General features: G+C 34.5%; 1 protein-coding gene across 2 annotated transcripts in view; it reads left to right on the forward strand.

Annotated features, from left to right (window-relative positions):
- DYNC2H1 (dynein cytoplasmic 2 heavy chain 1) overlaps positions 1 to 15,052 on the forward strand; it is a 357,072-nt gene that overhangs the window by 78,370 nt on the left and 263,650 nt on the right. For both annotated transcript variants that reach the window (XM_025357391.1, XM_025357392.1), the window contains exons 46-52: positions 116 to 218; positions 698 to 865; positions 6,882 to 7,012; positions 8,176 to 8,424; positions 8,924 to 9,032; positions 12,493 to 12,606; positions 13,705 to 13,847. In XM_025357391.1, the coding sequence (XP_025213176.1) occupies positions 116 to 218; positions 698 to 865; positions 6,882 to 7,012; positions 8,176 to 8,424; positions 8,924 to 9,032; positions 12,493 to 12,606; positions 13,705 to 13,847 (1,017 nt within the window). The remainder of the gene's footprint in view (positions 1 to 115; positions 219 to 697; positions 866 to 6,881; positions 7,013 to 8,175; positions 8,425 to 8,923; positions 9,033 to 12,492; positions 12,607 to 13,704; positions 13,848 to 15,052) is intronic.

A 15,052-nucleotide genomic window follows, 5' to 3' on the forward strand; every position in this document is an offset into this window, starting at 1 on the left:
TTCCATCTACAGGTAGAAATTAGTATTCCTCTGAGTCTAAGGAGACTGACAAATTTATAACATGATTATATATTTAAGACAGTAGAAAGATTGTTTACTGTATTTTCTTTTTCAGGTGCGAGCTAAATTTACAGTTGATGATTATAGTCACTATTTCTTTACTCCTTGCATTCTTACCCAATGGGTTCTTGGCTTATTTAGATATGATTTAGAAGGAGGTGAGTTTTGCTGGTGTTTATCTGTGTGTGTGTGTGTGTGTGCGCGCATGCACATTTATTCTGTAGATTGTATTTGTAATAGATAAATGAGTATTATATCACAAATTATATTATTAAATAGAAATATTATTATTAAAATTGTTATATTTCTTCTTCCAAACTATATATGATTGTCATTATTAAAACTTCCTTTTGGGAAAAATGAAATCATTATATTTGAGGCAAAGTGTATTTAGTATGCTTTCTGGAATTGTTTTTATTGAACAACTAGAGATGATAGTATTTAATGTTACTTTTAAGTAATCACAAACATGTACCGAGTTATTAACAAAATAAATTTTAACTTTTTTTCCTTTCTTCCGTTTATCTGATGCCAAAATTACGGTATGTAGATGCCTGCTATTTCTTTCTAATATTATGTTAAACAGATTATTTAAAAATCATTATATTACAATTAAATAAAATTTTTCCTTTTCTAGGATCCTCAAACCATCCACTAGATTACGTGTTAGAAATTGTAGCATATGAAGCGCGGCGCTTATTTCGTGACAAAATTGTTGGTGCAAAGGAACTTCATTTATTTGACATCATTTTAACATCAGTGTTTCAAGGAGATTGGGGCTCAGACGTATTAGACAATATGTCAGGTAATGTAATAGAGCTTATGCAAATATATAACTGTTACAAGGAGTTTAGAAATATTTTTCTTACACATAGCATGATTTTATAGGTCTAAACAAATAAACACTTTGAATAATTTTAATATTATTTTTTCCATAAGGTACTCTTCAGTCTTTTTTCCTGGATTTCAGTAATCATGTTTTAAACAAAATATAATGGCAGTAATTTTTTTTCTTAGAAAAAAGGAGTTCAGGCCATACTGTTTTACATTGGCAATGCAAGATTATTTTAATAAAAGTTCTTTTTTGAAAAACAGTTACATGTATATAAAACATGAAGATCATTGGGAAAATTCATATTTGATTGTAATGACCTTTTGCCTAAGAGCAATGGCCATTCTTATTCCTGTCACTACCTATAATGTCATTAGCGTAGAACTTACATATGCTTGTTACTATCTTCATCTATTGTTATTGTAAAGAAAGCATAATACCATTCAGTCAAAGGTGCTGTGTTGCATTTGCAATGATTACTGTTTAATAACCAATTTGCATTTTGAAAACTACTGTGGGAGTAATGTATGTAATATGCAAGTCATCCTTGTGAGAGGGTCTTTTGTTAAAAGAAGGTTGCAATATGGAAATATTTCCTAATAAAACTGCTGTCAGGCCACAAAATGTGCTTAGTTTTTCAGAGGATAAAGCTAGGCTTCAAAAATATTTTATATAATAAATATATTTTCTACAATTACTTTTAATGGCAAAACCACAGTTACTTCTGCACCAACATATACATTTGGTATATTGTACATTTCTAGATTTGATATTGGCCTAAGATCCATGAGTACCTATCCTAAAGGGAACTTTGAAGGTGGGAAATATGTTTAAATTGACAGAAAGAATTTTCTAGGTGCTCCTGAGTTTTTGAATCAGGAAATGGGTTCAAGAGAAACTTCAAGAAGGATGAAATGCTAAGAGAAGTCTGATCATATTAATAGTTCAGAATTTGCTTGACTTAGAGTGATGGTTTATGTCATTACAAGTTGTAGCTTGCATGGCTTAGTGTGGAGAGGCTTAGGTTCTTAAATGGTGCCGTCTTTCTCTGTCTGAAAATCGAGTCAGTAGGGTCTCTTTTTGCAAAGAAAGTGGCAAATCCTTTGGGCATAAGATAGTATTGGCACCTAATTCGGTGTCTGAATCTTCTGAAAAGATTGGTATCTTTCAGAGTCTCCTATGTAAGACTCAATAAATAAAATGTCTTTTTTTTTGGTATTTTTCTCTTCAGTGAAGGGTTTTCTTTTTTCTTTTTTTTGAGACAGAGTTTCATTCTTGTTGCCCAGTCTGGAGTGCAATAGCCCGATCTCAGCCCACTGCACCCTCCGCCTCCCGGGTTCAAGTGATTTTCCTGCCTCAGCCTCCTGAGTAGCTGGTATTACAGGCGTGTGCCACCATTCCCAACTAATTTTGTGTATTTTTTAGTAGAGATGGGGCTTCTCCATGTTGGTCAGGCTGGTCTCGAGCTCCCAACCTCAGGTGATGTGCCCACCTTGGTCTCCCAAAGTACTGGGATTACAGGTGTAAGCCACCACACCAGTCGAGTTTTCTTTTTAAAAAATACAGGTTTGACATATGTTAGATCTAGTCATATAGGATTTTCACATATTGAAAGATTAGCTTATTAAGAAAAATTTAATCTTGGAGGCGTAAAAATAAACTAGCTACATTCTTATCCTTAAGAAGATTGTAATCTAATGACAGAAACAGATATAAAAATCTTTGCTTACAATGATAACTATTGCTAGTGTGATTAGATACCACAAATGTTTGTGGAAGTAGATGGTTAAAATGATAATTACAGTGGAGTATAGAACGTTTTATAATTAATATAACTTTTCTGAATATGTTTGAGATAAATGCTGGATAGTAGGGTTCTAGAAGAGGTGGAGAATAATTCTGCTTTGAGGAAGTTACTTGGAACCGTTTTTTAAGGCTGGTCAATTGAAGCAGTGGGAGTAAAATTTTTTAAATTCAATTTTTTATTTTTGAGATAATTACAGAGTCACATGCAGTTATAAATATTAATACAGAGAGAACACATCTACCTTTTACCTGGTTTCCCTCAATGGTAATATCTGGCCAAATTATAGCACAGCATCACAGCCAGGATATTGACATTAATACAGTTTAGATACAGAACAGTTACATCAGCACAGGATCTATAATGTTACCCTTTTGTAGCCATACTCACTTCTGTCCTATCTCCTGGAAACTACTAATCTGTTGTTTCTTTAATTTTGTGATTTCAAGAAAGTTATCTTGACTCAACCTATTTCTCTGGAGATACATGCCGATTGTTTTGTTTTGATAGTTCATTTCTTTTTATTGCTTTTTATTCCGTCATATGAATACACCACCATTTCTTTAACCCTTTATCTATTGAGAGACATCTGGGTTGTTTTCAGTTTTTGGCTATTAGGAATGAAGCTGCTGTGAATATTCTTGTACAGGTTGTTGTGTGAGTATAGATTTTTGTTTTTCTGGAATAAATGATCAGGAATGCAATTGCAGGGTTGTGTGGTACTCGCATGCTTAGTTTTTTAAGCAACGAAGAGGCTGTTTTTTATAGAGGTATTGTTCCTCATCATTGCCAGCATTTGATGGTGTTACTATTTTGTATTTTAGCCATTCATGTAAGCGTATATATGTCATGGTGGCTTTAATTTGCATTTTGCTAATAGCTAGTGAAGTTGAACATCTTTTTGTGTAATATTTGCTGTCTGTATGTCCTCTTTGGTAGAATGTCTTCATGTCTTTTATCCATTTTCTAATCAGAATTTTTTTTTTTTTTTTTTTTTTTTTTGATGCAGAGTCTCGCTGTTTCCCAGGCTAGAGTGCGGTGGTGCAGCCTCTGCTCACTGCAAACTCCACCTCCTGGGCTCAAGCGATTCTTCTGCCTCAGCCTCCCAAGTAGCTGGGATTACAGGCATGCACAACCACGCCCAGCTACATTTTGTATTTTTAGTGGAGATGCGGTTTCATCATGTTGGGTAGGCTGGTTTTGAACTCCTGACCTCAGATGATCCGCCTGCCTCGGCCTTCCAAAATGGTGGGATTATAGGCATGAGCCACTGCAGCCGGCAATTGGTTTGTTACTGTTGAGTTTTGAGAATATGTATATATTAGAGATACCAGTCCTTTGTTGGATATATGGTTTGCAAATATATTCTCCCTCTCCATAGGCTTGTCTCTTCATCCCCTTAACAGGTTCTTTCACAGATAAAAAGTTTTTATATAATGTTGTGAAGCCTAACCTATCATTTTTCATCATAAGGATATGTTGATGTCAAGTTTAAGGAGTCTGTCTAGTTGTAGATCCTGAAGATTTTCTCCTATGTTTTTCCTAAAAGTTTATAGTTTTATGCTTTACATTTGAGTCAGTGGTCCATTGTGAGTCAATTTCTGTATAGTGAATGAGACTTAGGTCAGGGTTTATTTTTCTGCCTGTGGATGTTTATTTGCTCCAGCATCATTTGTTGAGAAGGCTATCTTTCTGCCTGAATAGATTTTGCAGTTTTGTCAAAAATTGGTAACATGGGTCTATTTCTGGATTCTCCATTGATTTATGTATCTGTCCTTCTGCCAGTACCACACTGTCTTGATTAGCTACTATATAAGTTGTGAAACTGGTTTAGACTGATTCCTCCTACTTTAGACTTCTTTCTCAAAATTGTTTTAGCTATTTCTGTTTCTTTGTCTTTTCATATAGATTTTAGAATAATATTTTATGAATGTATAAACAATGTTGCTGAGATTCTGATAGGAATTGCTTAAATCTGTATATTGGTTTGGGGAGAATTGACATCTTTTCTCTGTTGAGTCTTCCCATTTTCTCCATTTATCTAATCCCTCTATTTATTTAGATCTTTGCTTTCTTTCATCGGTGTTGTATAGTTTTTAGCATTCAAGTATTATACATGTTATGTTAGATTTATACCTAACCTATACCTAAGTTTTAAATTTGTTAAAACAATTGGAAGTGCTCAAACTGTGTTTTAAAGGATGAATATAGTAAGTGAAGGATATTCCAGACAAGGGAAAAGCAATGTGCAAAGAAACAGAGGCTCGAGAAAACTAGAGTATATAGTGCAGAGAGAGGTAGAAGATTCAAGCAATCAGTGAAGCCAGATTGTAGAGGGCCGTCATTAGGAGTTTGGTGTTTTGTTTTAGGAAGTGGAAAGCTATATGTGATATTGCGGTGGTGTGGCACAATCAGGTTTTGTTTTTGTATGTGTTACCCTAGTACTAGTGAAGATGTACTTGAGGGGGCAGAAACTGATAGCAGGGATACAAGGTAAGAGGCTACTGCAATAGTCCAAGTGAGAAATGATGATATGTGAGGATAATAGTTCAGTTTTGTACATGTGCTTGAATGTTTGCAATCTCTTTTCGTGTCTTTTGGAAATCTACATAGAGTTGATCATCTATGAGGGTAGGAATCAAGTTTGTCTTATGCAATACTTAGGCAGAGAGTACCTTGTTTAAACAACAGGTGCTCAACAGGTAAGTATTTAGTGAGTGAATGCATGAATTATATGTCTGTTAAGCAACTGGAAATATGGGACTAGCCTAGAACATAGGAGTTTTGCCTAAAGATAAGTAGTAGGTGAGTTTTTGGTGTATAAATAGTTGATAATTTAACTGACAAAAAGGATTAAATTTTTAGAATTTTTAGAATTAAAAGATTAGAAGACTGAAATTGGACCCCAGGGAATATCAGTATAGAAGGAATAAAGCAGAAAACTGAAAAGGACTGGTAGTTGTGGTGTGATAAGTAGGGTTATATAGATGCAAGTGCAAAAGAAGAGGTGCACAAAGGTCATGTTGGGATAATGATTGCAAAGAAGATTTAGATTTGGAGATTGTGACTGTATTATTGTTCTCAAATAAGAGTTTTAGTATAGTAGCCTCTACAGATAGAAAATAATGTAAAAAATGTGATGGTGAACGTAGGGAGAACCTGAAGTAGCTTGGGTCTAGGGAAGGTAAGGTTGTTATTTTAGGCGAATGTAGAACCGAGCATGTGACAAGAATGCTTGGTGGAACAGTCTCTCAGAAGAGTTGGGAAGGAAAAAGTTCAATAGAATGGTGAATAGACTTTCCTTGTATGGTAACAGGAACCCTGCTATAGGTGGATTTAAGGGAAGTTTGGGGGATTTTTGTTTTCTGATTAAAATTTGGTTAGTTTTTTTTTTAAGCATTAGGGTTCTTTTTGGTATTAATACATCCATGTCCTTTCTCAAGGAGAGTTTTGAGATTGTTTTATTTGCTAATTTTATGTGAACTATTTTTAACTTACAAATTTTATGTAGATTCTGAAGAAGAAGAAGGAAAATGGGACAAACTGAGAGTAGACAGCGGGGAGTAGTAGGAGAAAGGTAGAAGGAAACCTTTCTTTTCAGTTCATTTCAGGAGAAAGAATTGAGGGGACAGAATATAGACTCGTGGTGCCATCCATCTCTTTTCAGGTAGAGTTTGATATTGCAATCGAAGTTCTTTGTATTTCTTTTCTATTTATTTATTGTTTTGAGGTAAATCTCACTCTGTTGCCCATGCAGTGGTGCAATCATGGCCATGGCAGCCTTAAACTCCTGGGCTCAAGTGATCCTCCTGCCTTAGCTTCCCAAGTAGGTGGGACCACAGGTGCATGCCACCACACCTGGCTAATTTTTAAATTTTTTATAGAGATAGAGTCTTGCTATGTTGTCTAAGCTGGCCTTGACCTCCTGGGCTGAAGTGATCCTCCTGCCTTGGCCTCTGAAAGTGCTGGTATTATAGGTGTGGGCCACCTTGCCTGACTCAGTCATTGTATTTCACCTGGTTTTATTGACCTGACAATGTACCCTTTAAAGTATTTTGCCTTTGCCCTTCTGGAGATGATCTTATTTGGATTAATTAACTTACAAATTGTTTAGTAAGCAATGTATTTGTTGAAGTCTCATTACGAGTAATGCATATAAAACAAAAATATCGTTTATTTCTACAGATAGTTTCTATGTTACATGGGGAGCTCGGCATAATTCAGGAGCAAGGGCAGCCCCAGGACAACCATTACCTCCACATGGAAAACCACTTGGAAAACTAAACTCTACTGATCTCAAGGATGTTATTAAAAAGGTATAATATGAATCATGAATTGGAACTGGGATTTGGTCATTATAGTCTTTTAAAAATATTTATTATAAAGATTTTGAGGGCATGAATATGATAGATTGTAGAACAGGCAAAACTGGTTCTTATCTTTTGAAATCTAGTCCATCATGGCAGGTGTAACGAGATGCACATGTACTTACATAGATATGTGTAAAATTGCTAAGATACATTTTGGGCAAAGGTATGTTGGAAGTATTAATGAGGTTTAATGTTAATCAGGAAATTACTCTGGAGCAGTAGTTGTCAAACTTTAGAGAGCATTAGAGTCATGTAGAGATTAGAAAATATGCAGATTCCTGGGTCTCATCCTCTTAAGTGTCAGATTCACTAGGTGACCCAGACAGTCTAGATGTCTAACAGGCTCCCAGATGATGTTGATGCTGTTGGTCCACTGAAACTTTGAGTAGCACTATCCTAGAGAGTTTCTTTCTCTTTTAAAGTTTAGTTATAATCAAGAAGAAGAAACAGTATTGCAAATGATTGCTTTAAAAATTAATATTTATATTGAATGTTAGTGTGGATTTTATATCAGGAAACGTTTTTTCATGATCTGGTAAACTGATTCACCTGGAATGGGTGTTGCAAAGTTTTGAAGCATTGAAAGTTGTTAAGTATGTAAAGTCTAATTTTCCTTTCTCCCTTCCTGCACTTTATCAGGTGGTCCCTGGCAGAGTATGGTACCTGTGTTAGCTTTTGATTCATTCCCAAGCAATGCGAAAGAACAAACATTCACAAAAGATTTTTTAGGCACTAGGTTTCTAGAGTGTGGGGATTTTTTTCATGGTCTATGCACACTGATTCATAACAACTAATAAAATTTGAGCAATTTTAAAGTTCTATAATTAACCTGCTATCTCATGCTGCTTTTTACTAGTGTAGTAGTGACCAAAACTAACTGATTTTCACGGACCCTTGAACTTGTTTGACGTGAGTTTTTCCTTAGAGAGTGCCAATTTATTTATCCAGGATTTCTGGATTTATAAAATATTGAGTGTGAGATGATATGTAGTCACTTCACCTTTTTTCTTGAATGTATCAAAAATATAATATTTAACCTAGATAAGTAATATTTGTATTTTGTAGTTAGGGCTTACGTTAACTATAAAATATTCTGATTTTTTTCAAAGGGTCTTATTCATTATGGACGAGATAACCAGAATTTAGACATTTTACTCTTCCACGAAGTCTTGGAGTATATGTCTAGGATAGATAGAGTGCTGAGTTTCCCTGGAGGTTCACTTCTATTAGCAGGACGCAGTGGTGTAGGTCGTCGGACCATCACTTCTTTAGTCAGTCACATGCATGGAGCAGTCCTGTTTTCTCCAAAGATTTCCAGAGGATATGAACTGAAGCAGTTCAAAAATGATCTCAAACATGTGAGTTGCCCACTCTCTTTTGCTTTATTTGGTTTTAAATTACATTGGTTATTATTCTAAACATCTTTAAAGACCTTTAATTCTCTGTTATACAACATAGTCTTTATTTTAATTTAGATTATTTTTTCCATGATTATTAGAAAATTATATTTTTATCTATAGACAGGAAAGAGAATACTATTAGAATTTCTAGGACCCAGATACTCCAGGTTATGGGATGTTAGACAGACATGAATGATAAACAGAAGGATGGCATTTACACAGGAAATGTGTGGGTAGAGATAAAAATGATCTACTTGTTTGTAAAATAATTAGTATTTACTTAGGGGTTGGATTTACTTTCCAAATTATATGGCTAAAGTTTGATTTTTAATTACTGAAATAGAAATAAATGAATAAATAAACACACGATACTGGCATACTTTACATACAAAATGTTAATTTTTAACTGCACCAAAACTACGTAAAGGGCACTAAAAAGTATTTTCTTATTTTGCAGGTGCTGCATCTTGCAGGAATTGAAGCACAACAGGTAGTTTTACTTCTTGAGGATTACCAGTTTGTACATCCTACGTTTTTGGAGATGATCAATAGCCTTTTATCCTCTGGCAAGTGACTAGTTTCTTTTCAAAGAAAATGAAAATAATGGCATAAAAATTATCCAAGTAAAATTATCTTGTGCAAAATTTACTTTGTTTTGGAGAACGTTTGGCATAGTTCTTACTTAGGAGACATGGTGTTAAACATGCTCATGGCAGGAAAATTGAGAGACTCCATTTTTATAAAATCAACAATTTAAGACATAAAAATTGTTAGAGTATTGGTGAATATTCAGAAAAATTGACTCTTACATATACTTTTGCTGGGTTATTATTTGGTATAACCTTTGGGAGAATTATCAGCTAGGACTTGTTAAAAGCTGTGCCATACTCTTTGATGTACCATTCTATTATCTGTAGGAATTTAACCCACAGAAATGAAAGAACTAGTATGCAAGAAAATAGGTAGTATAATTTATTATCACAAACATTTGATAGAACCTTCCTATCAGTAGTGGCATGGTTGTATAACTATATAATAGTATGGCCTTAGTATGGATATATGAATATACGTATACTCCAGATATATGAAATTCCACATAATTCTACACATTAGTGCCCACATTTCATGTGTCTGGAATATAGCTGCATTCATTAACCTGGAAAAATGCACATTCTCCTTCTTCAGTTGGATATTACAAATCACGTAATAAGTAATATTATTTATTTATTTATTTATTTATTTATTTATTTATTTAGAGACAGAGTCTTGCTCTGTCGCCAGGCTGGAGTGCAGTGACACGATCTTGGCTCACTGCAACCTCCCCCTCCCAGGTTCAAGTGATACTCCTGCCTCAGCCACTTGAGTAGCTGGGATTACAGACATGCACCACCACACCCGGCGAATTTTTGTAATTTTAGTAGGGACAGGGTTTCACCATGTTGGCCAGGCTGATCTGGAACTCCTGACTTCAGGCGATCCTCCTGCCTTGGCCTCCCAAAGTGCTGGGATTACAGGTGTGAGCCAGTAATCTTGTTTTTTAAAAGAAGAAATTAAAATTATTTGTAAGAAAAAAAGGAACTTATAAGTACTTTAAGTATGCATCTATATAATAGAAAAATACCACTTGAAAGAGGACTATCTTAATACAAATACTCTCTAGAAATTTATGGCTAAGTGGGCTCTCTATGTATCTGGAATTCTATGGATTGTAGAGATATTTATTGTTTTGTTTTCAAGATTTCTATGGTTTAAAGTCTTGTTTTTCCTCTGAGATATAACATGAAGCACTGTCCATTTATATTCCTCAGCATTTCTCACCCCTAATTGCACACAGAATCACTTGGATAATTAAAAGCAACAACAACAACAACTAAAAACAAATTCTTTGCTACTACCCTAAGCCCATTAAATTAAAATCTCTGGGGTAGGGTGGGAGTATCATTTGGCTATTGTGACTCCCTAATTGAGTCCCTGCAACCTGAACTAAGAACTGTTGCTACTCTTCTGCCGTGGCTCTGTCCGCAGCAAACTGTGGTACTCTCCTGTTGTCTGTGGTGTTACCTGACCTTTTTGGTGTTTTCCTGGGGAGGATACTTGTGAATTCCTGTATTTCTTCCTTTTTTTTTTTTTTTAAGAATTTATTAAATTTGTTAGAATCTTTCTATGAGTAATCATTGTCAGTGATTGGGAAGAAGTAGCTTAGTTTTAAACCTGGATCAAGAGTGTTTTGTTATTGAAGTACAAAATAAACCTTAAAAACTAGTTTCAGTCGTATGGGCGGTATCACTGTGGGATCAAAGGACAAAGTTATATGAACTCATTTTCAACTCAGTTTTTCGTAAATACTTTCTTTGTATCATGCTACTGCTCTGAGGAGAAATTTTCTTCAGAATTTAACAACTTTGGTTAAAGAAAACATTTAGTTTATAATATGTGATATCTAAATATTAGTGCCCAGATGAGAAATAGAGACCAGGATGCTCTGATTAGACAAGTGGTAGATCCATTTCTATGAAAGAGTTGAGGGATAATGGCTTAGTGAAAGTGGTAAGTACTTGAGTGGACTTACAGGAACGCATTCCTGCATATCGCTTCAGCTGTCACTAGATGGAGACATTGTTCGTTTTGGCTGACAAGAGACCAGAAACACAGATCTTTTTTTTTTTTCTTTTTTCTTTTTGAAAGCAAACATTCGGATAAGCACTAACCCAATAATCATTATTTTAGAACAAATTGGCCTTTATGATCAAAATATAATGGTAAAAATGACAAGTCAGATTTTGGCATTTTATTTTCAGAGGAAGTCTTCAGTAGGCTTTGTGTCTTTTTTCTATTTCAAATTCTTATTTCCTAATATATGTAATATATAGGTAGAGTTGGCATTGTTTGCTAAATTTAAGGAATCAAAAATATCTTGGTATGTCTAAAATTTAAAGAAAAACGTATCATGCAGATTTATGTGTGCATGTGTTCAAGTATGCACAAGCTTGTGGGGTGGGAGTGGTCTGGTGCCTCTTAGTTGAACCTCAAGAAAAGTAGGGATCAGACTCATGGGCCCTATATGAATACGTTACTTTGGATATGTAGCAAAGGACTTTTCACTTAATGTTACAGTTTCTTGTGAATTGTAAACCTACTGGCTTAACAAATATTTATTAAATGCCTCTTATATGCAGGGCCAAGTTTTAAATACTATTATAATTTGTAGAAGTGAACAGGATGTGCTCCACGCCATCTATCTTTAAATCTGTCTCTAAGACTAAAGTTGTAGTCTTAATCAACTTGGATTTGCCTTTCATCATTCTATTCATCGTCATGATTTGGCATGCATAGAAGCAGGCCACGGACCAGTTCTTCTGTTTTCTAGTACAAGTTCATCTGTTCATTCATTCATTTATGTAAAACATATTTTTGTTCTAGATACCTAGGTAAGAATATTCTAAGGTTAAATGTTGAACATTATCAAATATTTGTCCTTAGAAAGTTAGAGTCTAATTGGAGATGAGAAGGAAGTAATTCATTATTAAATGATGTGATAAGTGCTAAAAAGTGATATACTTGAATAGTATGTGAAAGAGAAAGAGTGTTTAATTAGCTAATGGGTAGTCAAAAAAGGTTCATGGGCTTAACAGTTAGGGAAGTAGCATCTTGAAGGATAAAAACTTATTGGGAAGATAAGGGGCAGAGGATAACCATAGGTATACATTCCAAGAGGACAGAATATTTTGTTATATTTATGGAACACAAGTTTATTGAGGCTAGAATACAAGGTCTTATGGAGGAAGATGGAAAAATAACCTGTAAAGGTAGACAGATGGCTAGATGATGACTATTTTGAGTGGTTTGCTTAGGTGTTTGAATTTTATCAAATGAAGGCTATAGATAAAGATTTGTGAGTCACATAGAGGTAATAAGATTTGTATATTTTTGGAAAGAAAGATTGAATAAGAGCAGATTTTTAAATATAAAAATTGAAAAAGTATTATTTATTAAAATGTTTTGAATTAGTCTAATATTTTTCTGTAGGTGAAGTTCCTGGACTCTATACTCTTGAAGAATTGGAGCCTTTGCTGTTACCACTTAAAGATCAAGCTTCACAAGATGGTTTTTTCGGACCAGTCTTCAATTACTTCACATATAGTAAGTGACATAGAATTCATTAGTCACATCAAACTGGTTCATATGAAATATATACCATTTAATTTGCCTTATTTTCTCATTAGATTGCAAAAGTATCTTAAATCTTGGGTTCATTTGATACTTTATACCTTTTTCTTTTTTCTGGAGTTTTTAGAAAGTAACACATAACTACTGATAGGCTAGCCTATAATAAAAACACCTGTATTAGTCTGTTTTTACACTACTAATAAAGACTTACCTGACACTGGGCAATTTACAAAAGAAAGGGGTTTATTGGACGCACAGTTCTACATGGCTGGTGAGGTGTCACAATCACGGTGGAAGGCAAGGAGGAGCAAGTCATATCTTACATGGATGGCAGCAAGCAAAGAGAGGGCTTGTGCAGAGAAACTCCTGTTTTTAAAACCACGAGGTCTCATGAGAGCCATTCACTGTCATGAGAACAGCATGGGAAAGACCTGCCGCCCTCCATGATTCAGTCATCTCCCACCAGGTTCCTCCCACAACATGTGGGGATTATGGGAGCTACAAAATGAGATTGGGGTAGGGACATAGAGCCAAACCATATCAATACCTTAGCAAAATTTTAGCAAACAGGAATGACGAAAGTATGGTAATGTTCTTTGGAATATTTACCTTGCCTCCTTCGTTTCATGTGGTGAAATTATTGCTGCTTTAGTACCTCCTGTCTTAAAGAACTATTGAACTATTTAGATTGTGCCAGACTTCATAGTTTTAAAAAACTAGCCTTTCATTCATATAGAAACAGTTTTATATGCAGTGTAGAAATCCAAAATTGAAATAAGTGAAAAATGAGGCAATAATCACACCACCCAGACATGACACTTACATTTTTCATGGACATTTTTCCGAGTCTTTTTTCTTAACATGCACATATACAAATTTATAAGTGTTCTTTTAACTAAAATGAAAATCATACCATAATATTGTTTTATATTGTGCTCATTTTTAAAAACAGCTCCTACTATTTCATTTGAGAAAATTTTGATCTCTTTAACCCGGACCACATATAGATTGCCTGATTCTATTATTATTCTTGTAATTTTCCATCAATATAATTTTTTATATATTTCTTAGGAATTCAGCAAAACTTGCATATTGTCTTGATAATGGATTCTGCAAATTCAAACTTCATGATAAACTGTGAGAGTAATCCAGCTTTGCATAAGAAATGCCAGGTGTTGTGGATGGAGGGTTGGTCTGATAGCAGTATGAAGAAAGTAAGTTTAACAAATATTAAAAATTTTAAAAGCACATTTTATTTTTGAAGTTGTTGATTTTCACAACTTCTCTTTGGTGTTGGTTATAACATCATCTTAATTATGGCACCGAACATCTCTTATGTTTGGAAATGTCTCTATTTTCTTCTTACTCTTGCATCATAATTTAGTTGAATATAGAATTTTAGATTGAGGATCATGTTCTTAATTAAGAACCACAGAGACAACTATGCTTTAAAATGTTATGGCTTTAATTAACTAACCTATTATAGGCTGTCCTAGATTAAAAAAAAAATCATAGCAAGTATTTAACAAAGAGTTTTTAAATCCTTAAAAAATATCATCGCTATGCTATGTGTTTGGAGCAGGATGAGTTAAAGTGTGAACTCATAACACTACCTTAACTGGAAGCCTCTTATTTTACTTCATTTGAATAAGTAATAATTTTTAACATTGTTTCTTTAAATGATACTCATATCCTTAATCACTAATTTCTTTATTTTTCTATAAGAGAAGTATAGTTTAATGCCTATTATGATTCAGATTAAGGAGTGTAATTTGAGATAAAAGACATGGTTTACAGATGAGGTAATATTTTAGTTACTGAAGGATATTTTAGCTTGAGGAGGCCACATGAATAAGAGGCATTCATTAAGAAGTCATTATTGGGTGCTTAGTATATACCACTGTTCTATGTATGTTGAGGACATAGCAGAGGAAAAAAAACCAGATAGAGATCCCTACCCTCATGATGTTTACATTATTCTCAGGTATATCTGCGGAGAAAGCTTTCTAGGTGAAGATCCTGGGTAGAGATCTTGTCTGATGATTTTGAGGATCAGTAAGAGGCCACTTCACCTGGAGCAGAGTGATTGAGGGGAGAGTTGCTGAAGATGATGTCAGAGAACTAAGAGGAAACCAGTTAGGGTGGGGCTTTGTAAGCTACTACAGTGTATAGGATTTCAGCTTTTCCTGAGAACTAACTTACTTTTGAATGCTTTCAAACAGAAATATTCTGACTCATTTTTTAATGGGATTACTGTAGTTTCTGTGTTGAAAGTAGACTATAGAGGGCAATGGATGGAGCAGTTACAAATGATTGCAGTAATCCAGAGAGAAGAGGGTAGCTTGGGCTAAGGATGTAGTGGTAAGGTGGTGAGAAGTGGTTGTATTCTGGATATATTTTGCAGTAGAAACAACAGGAT

The sequence above is a fragment of the Theropithecus gelada genome, chromosome 14 (assembly GCF_003255815.1).
Source record: "Theropithecus gelada isolate Dixy chromosome 14, Tgel_1.0, whole genome shotgun sequence".
Classification (NCBI taxonomy): domain Eukaryota; kingdom Metazoa; phylum Chordata; class Mammalia; order Primates; family Cercopithecidae; genus Theropithecus; species Theropithecus gelada.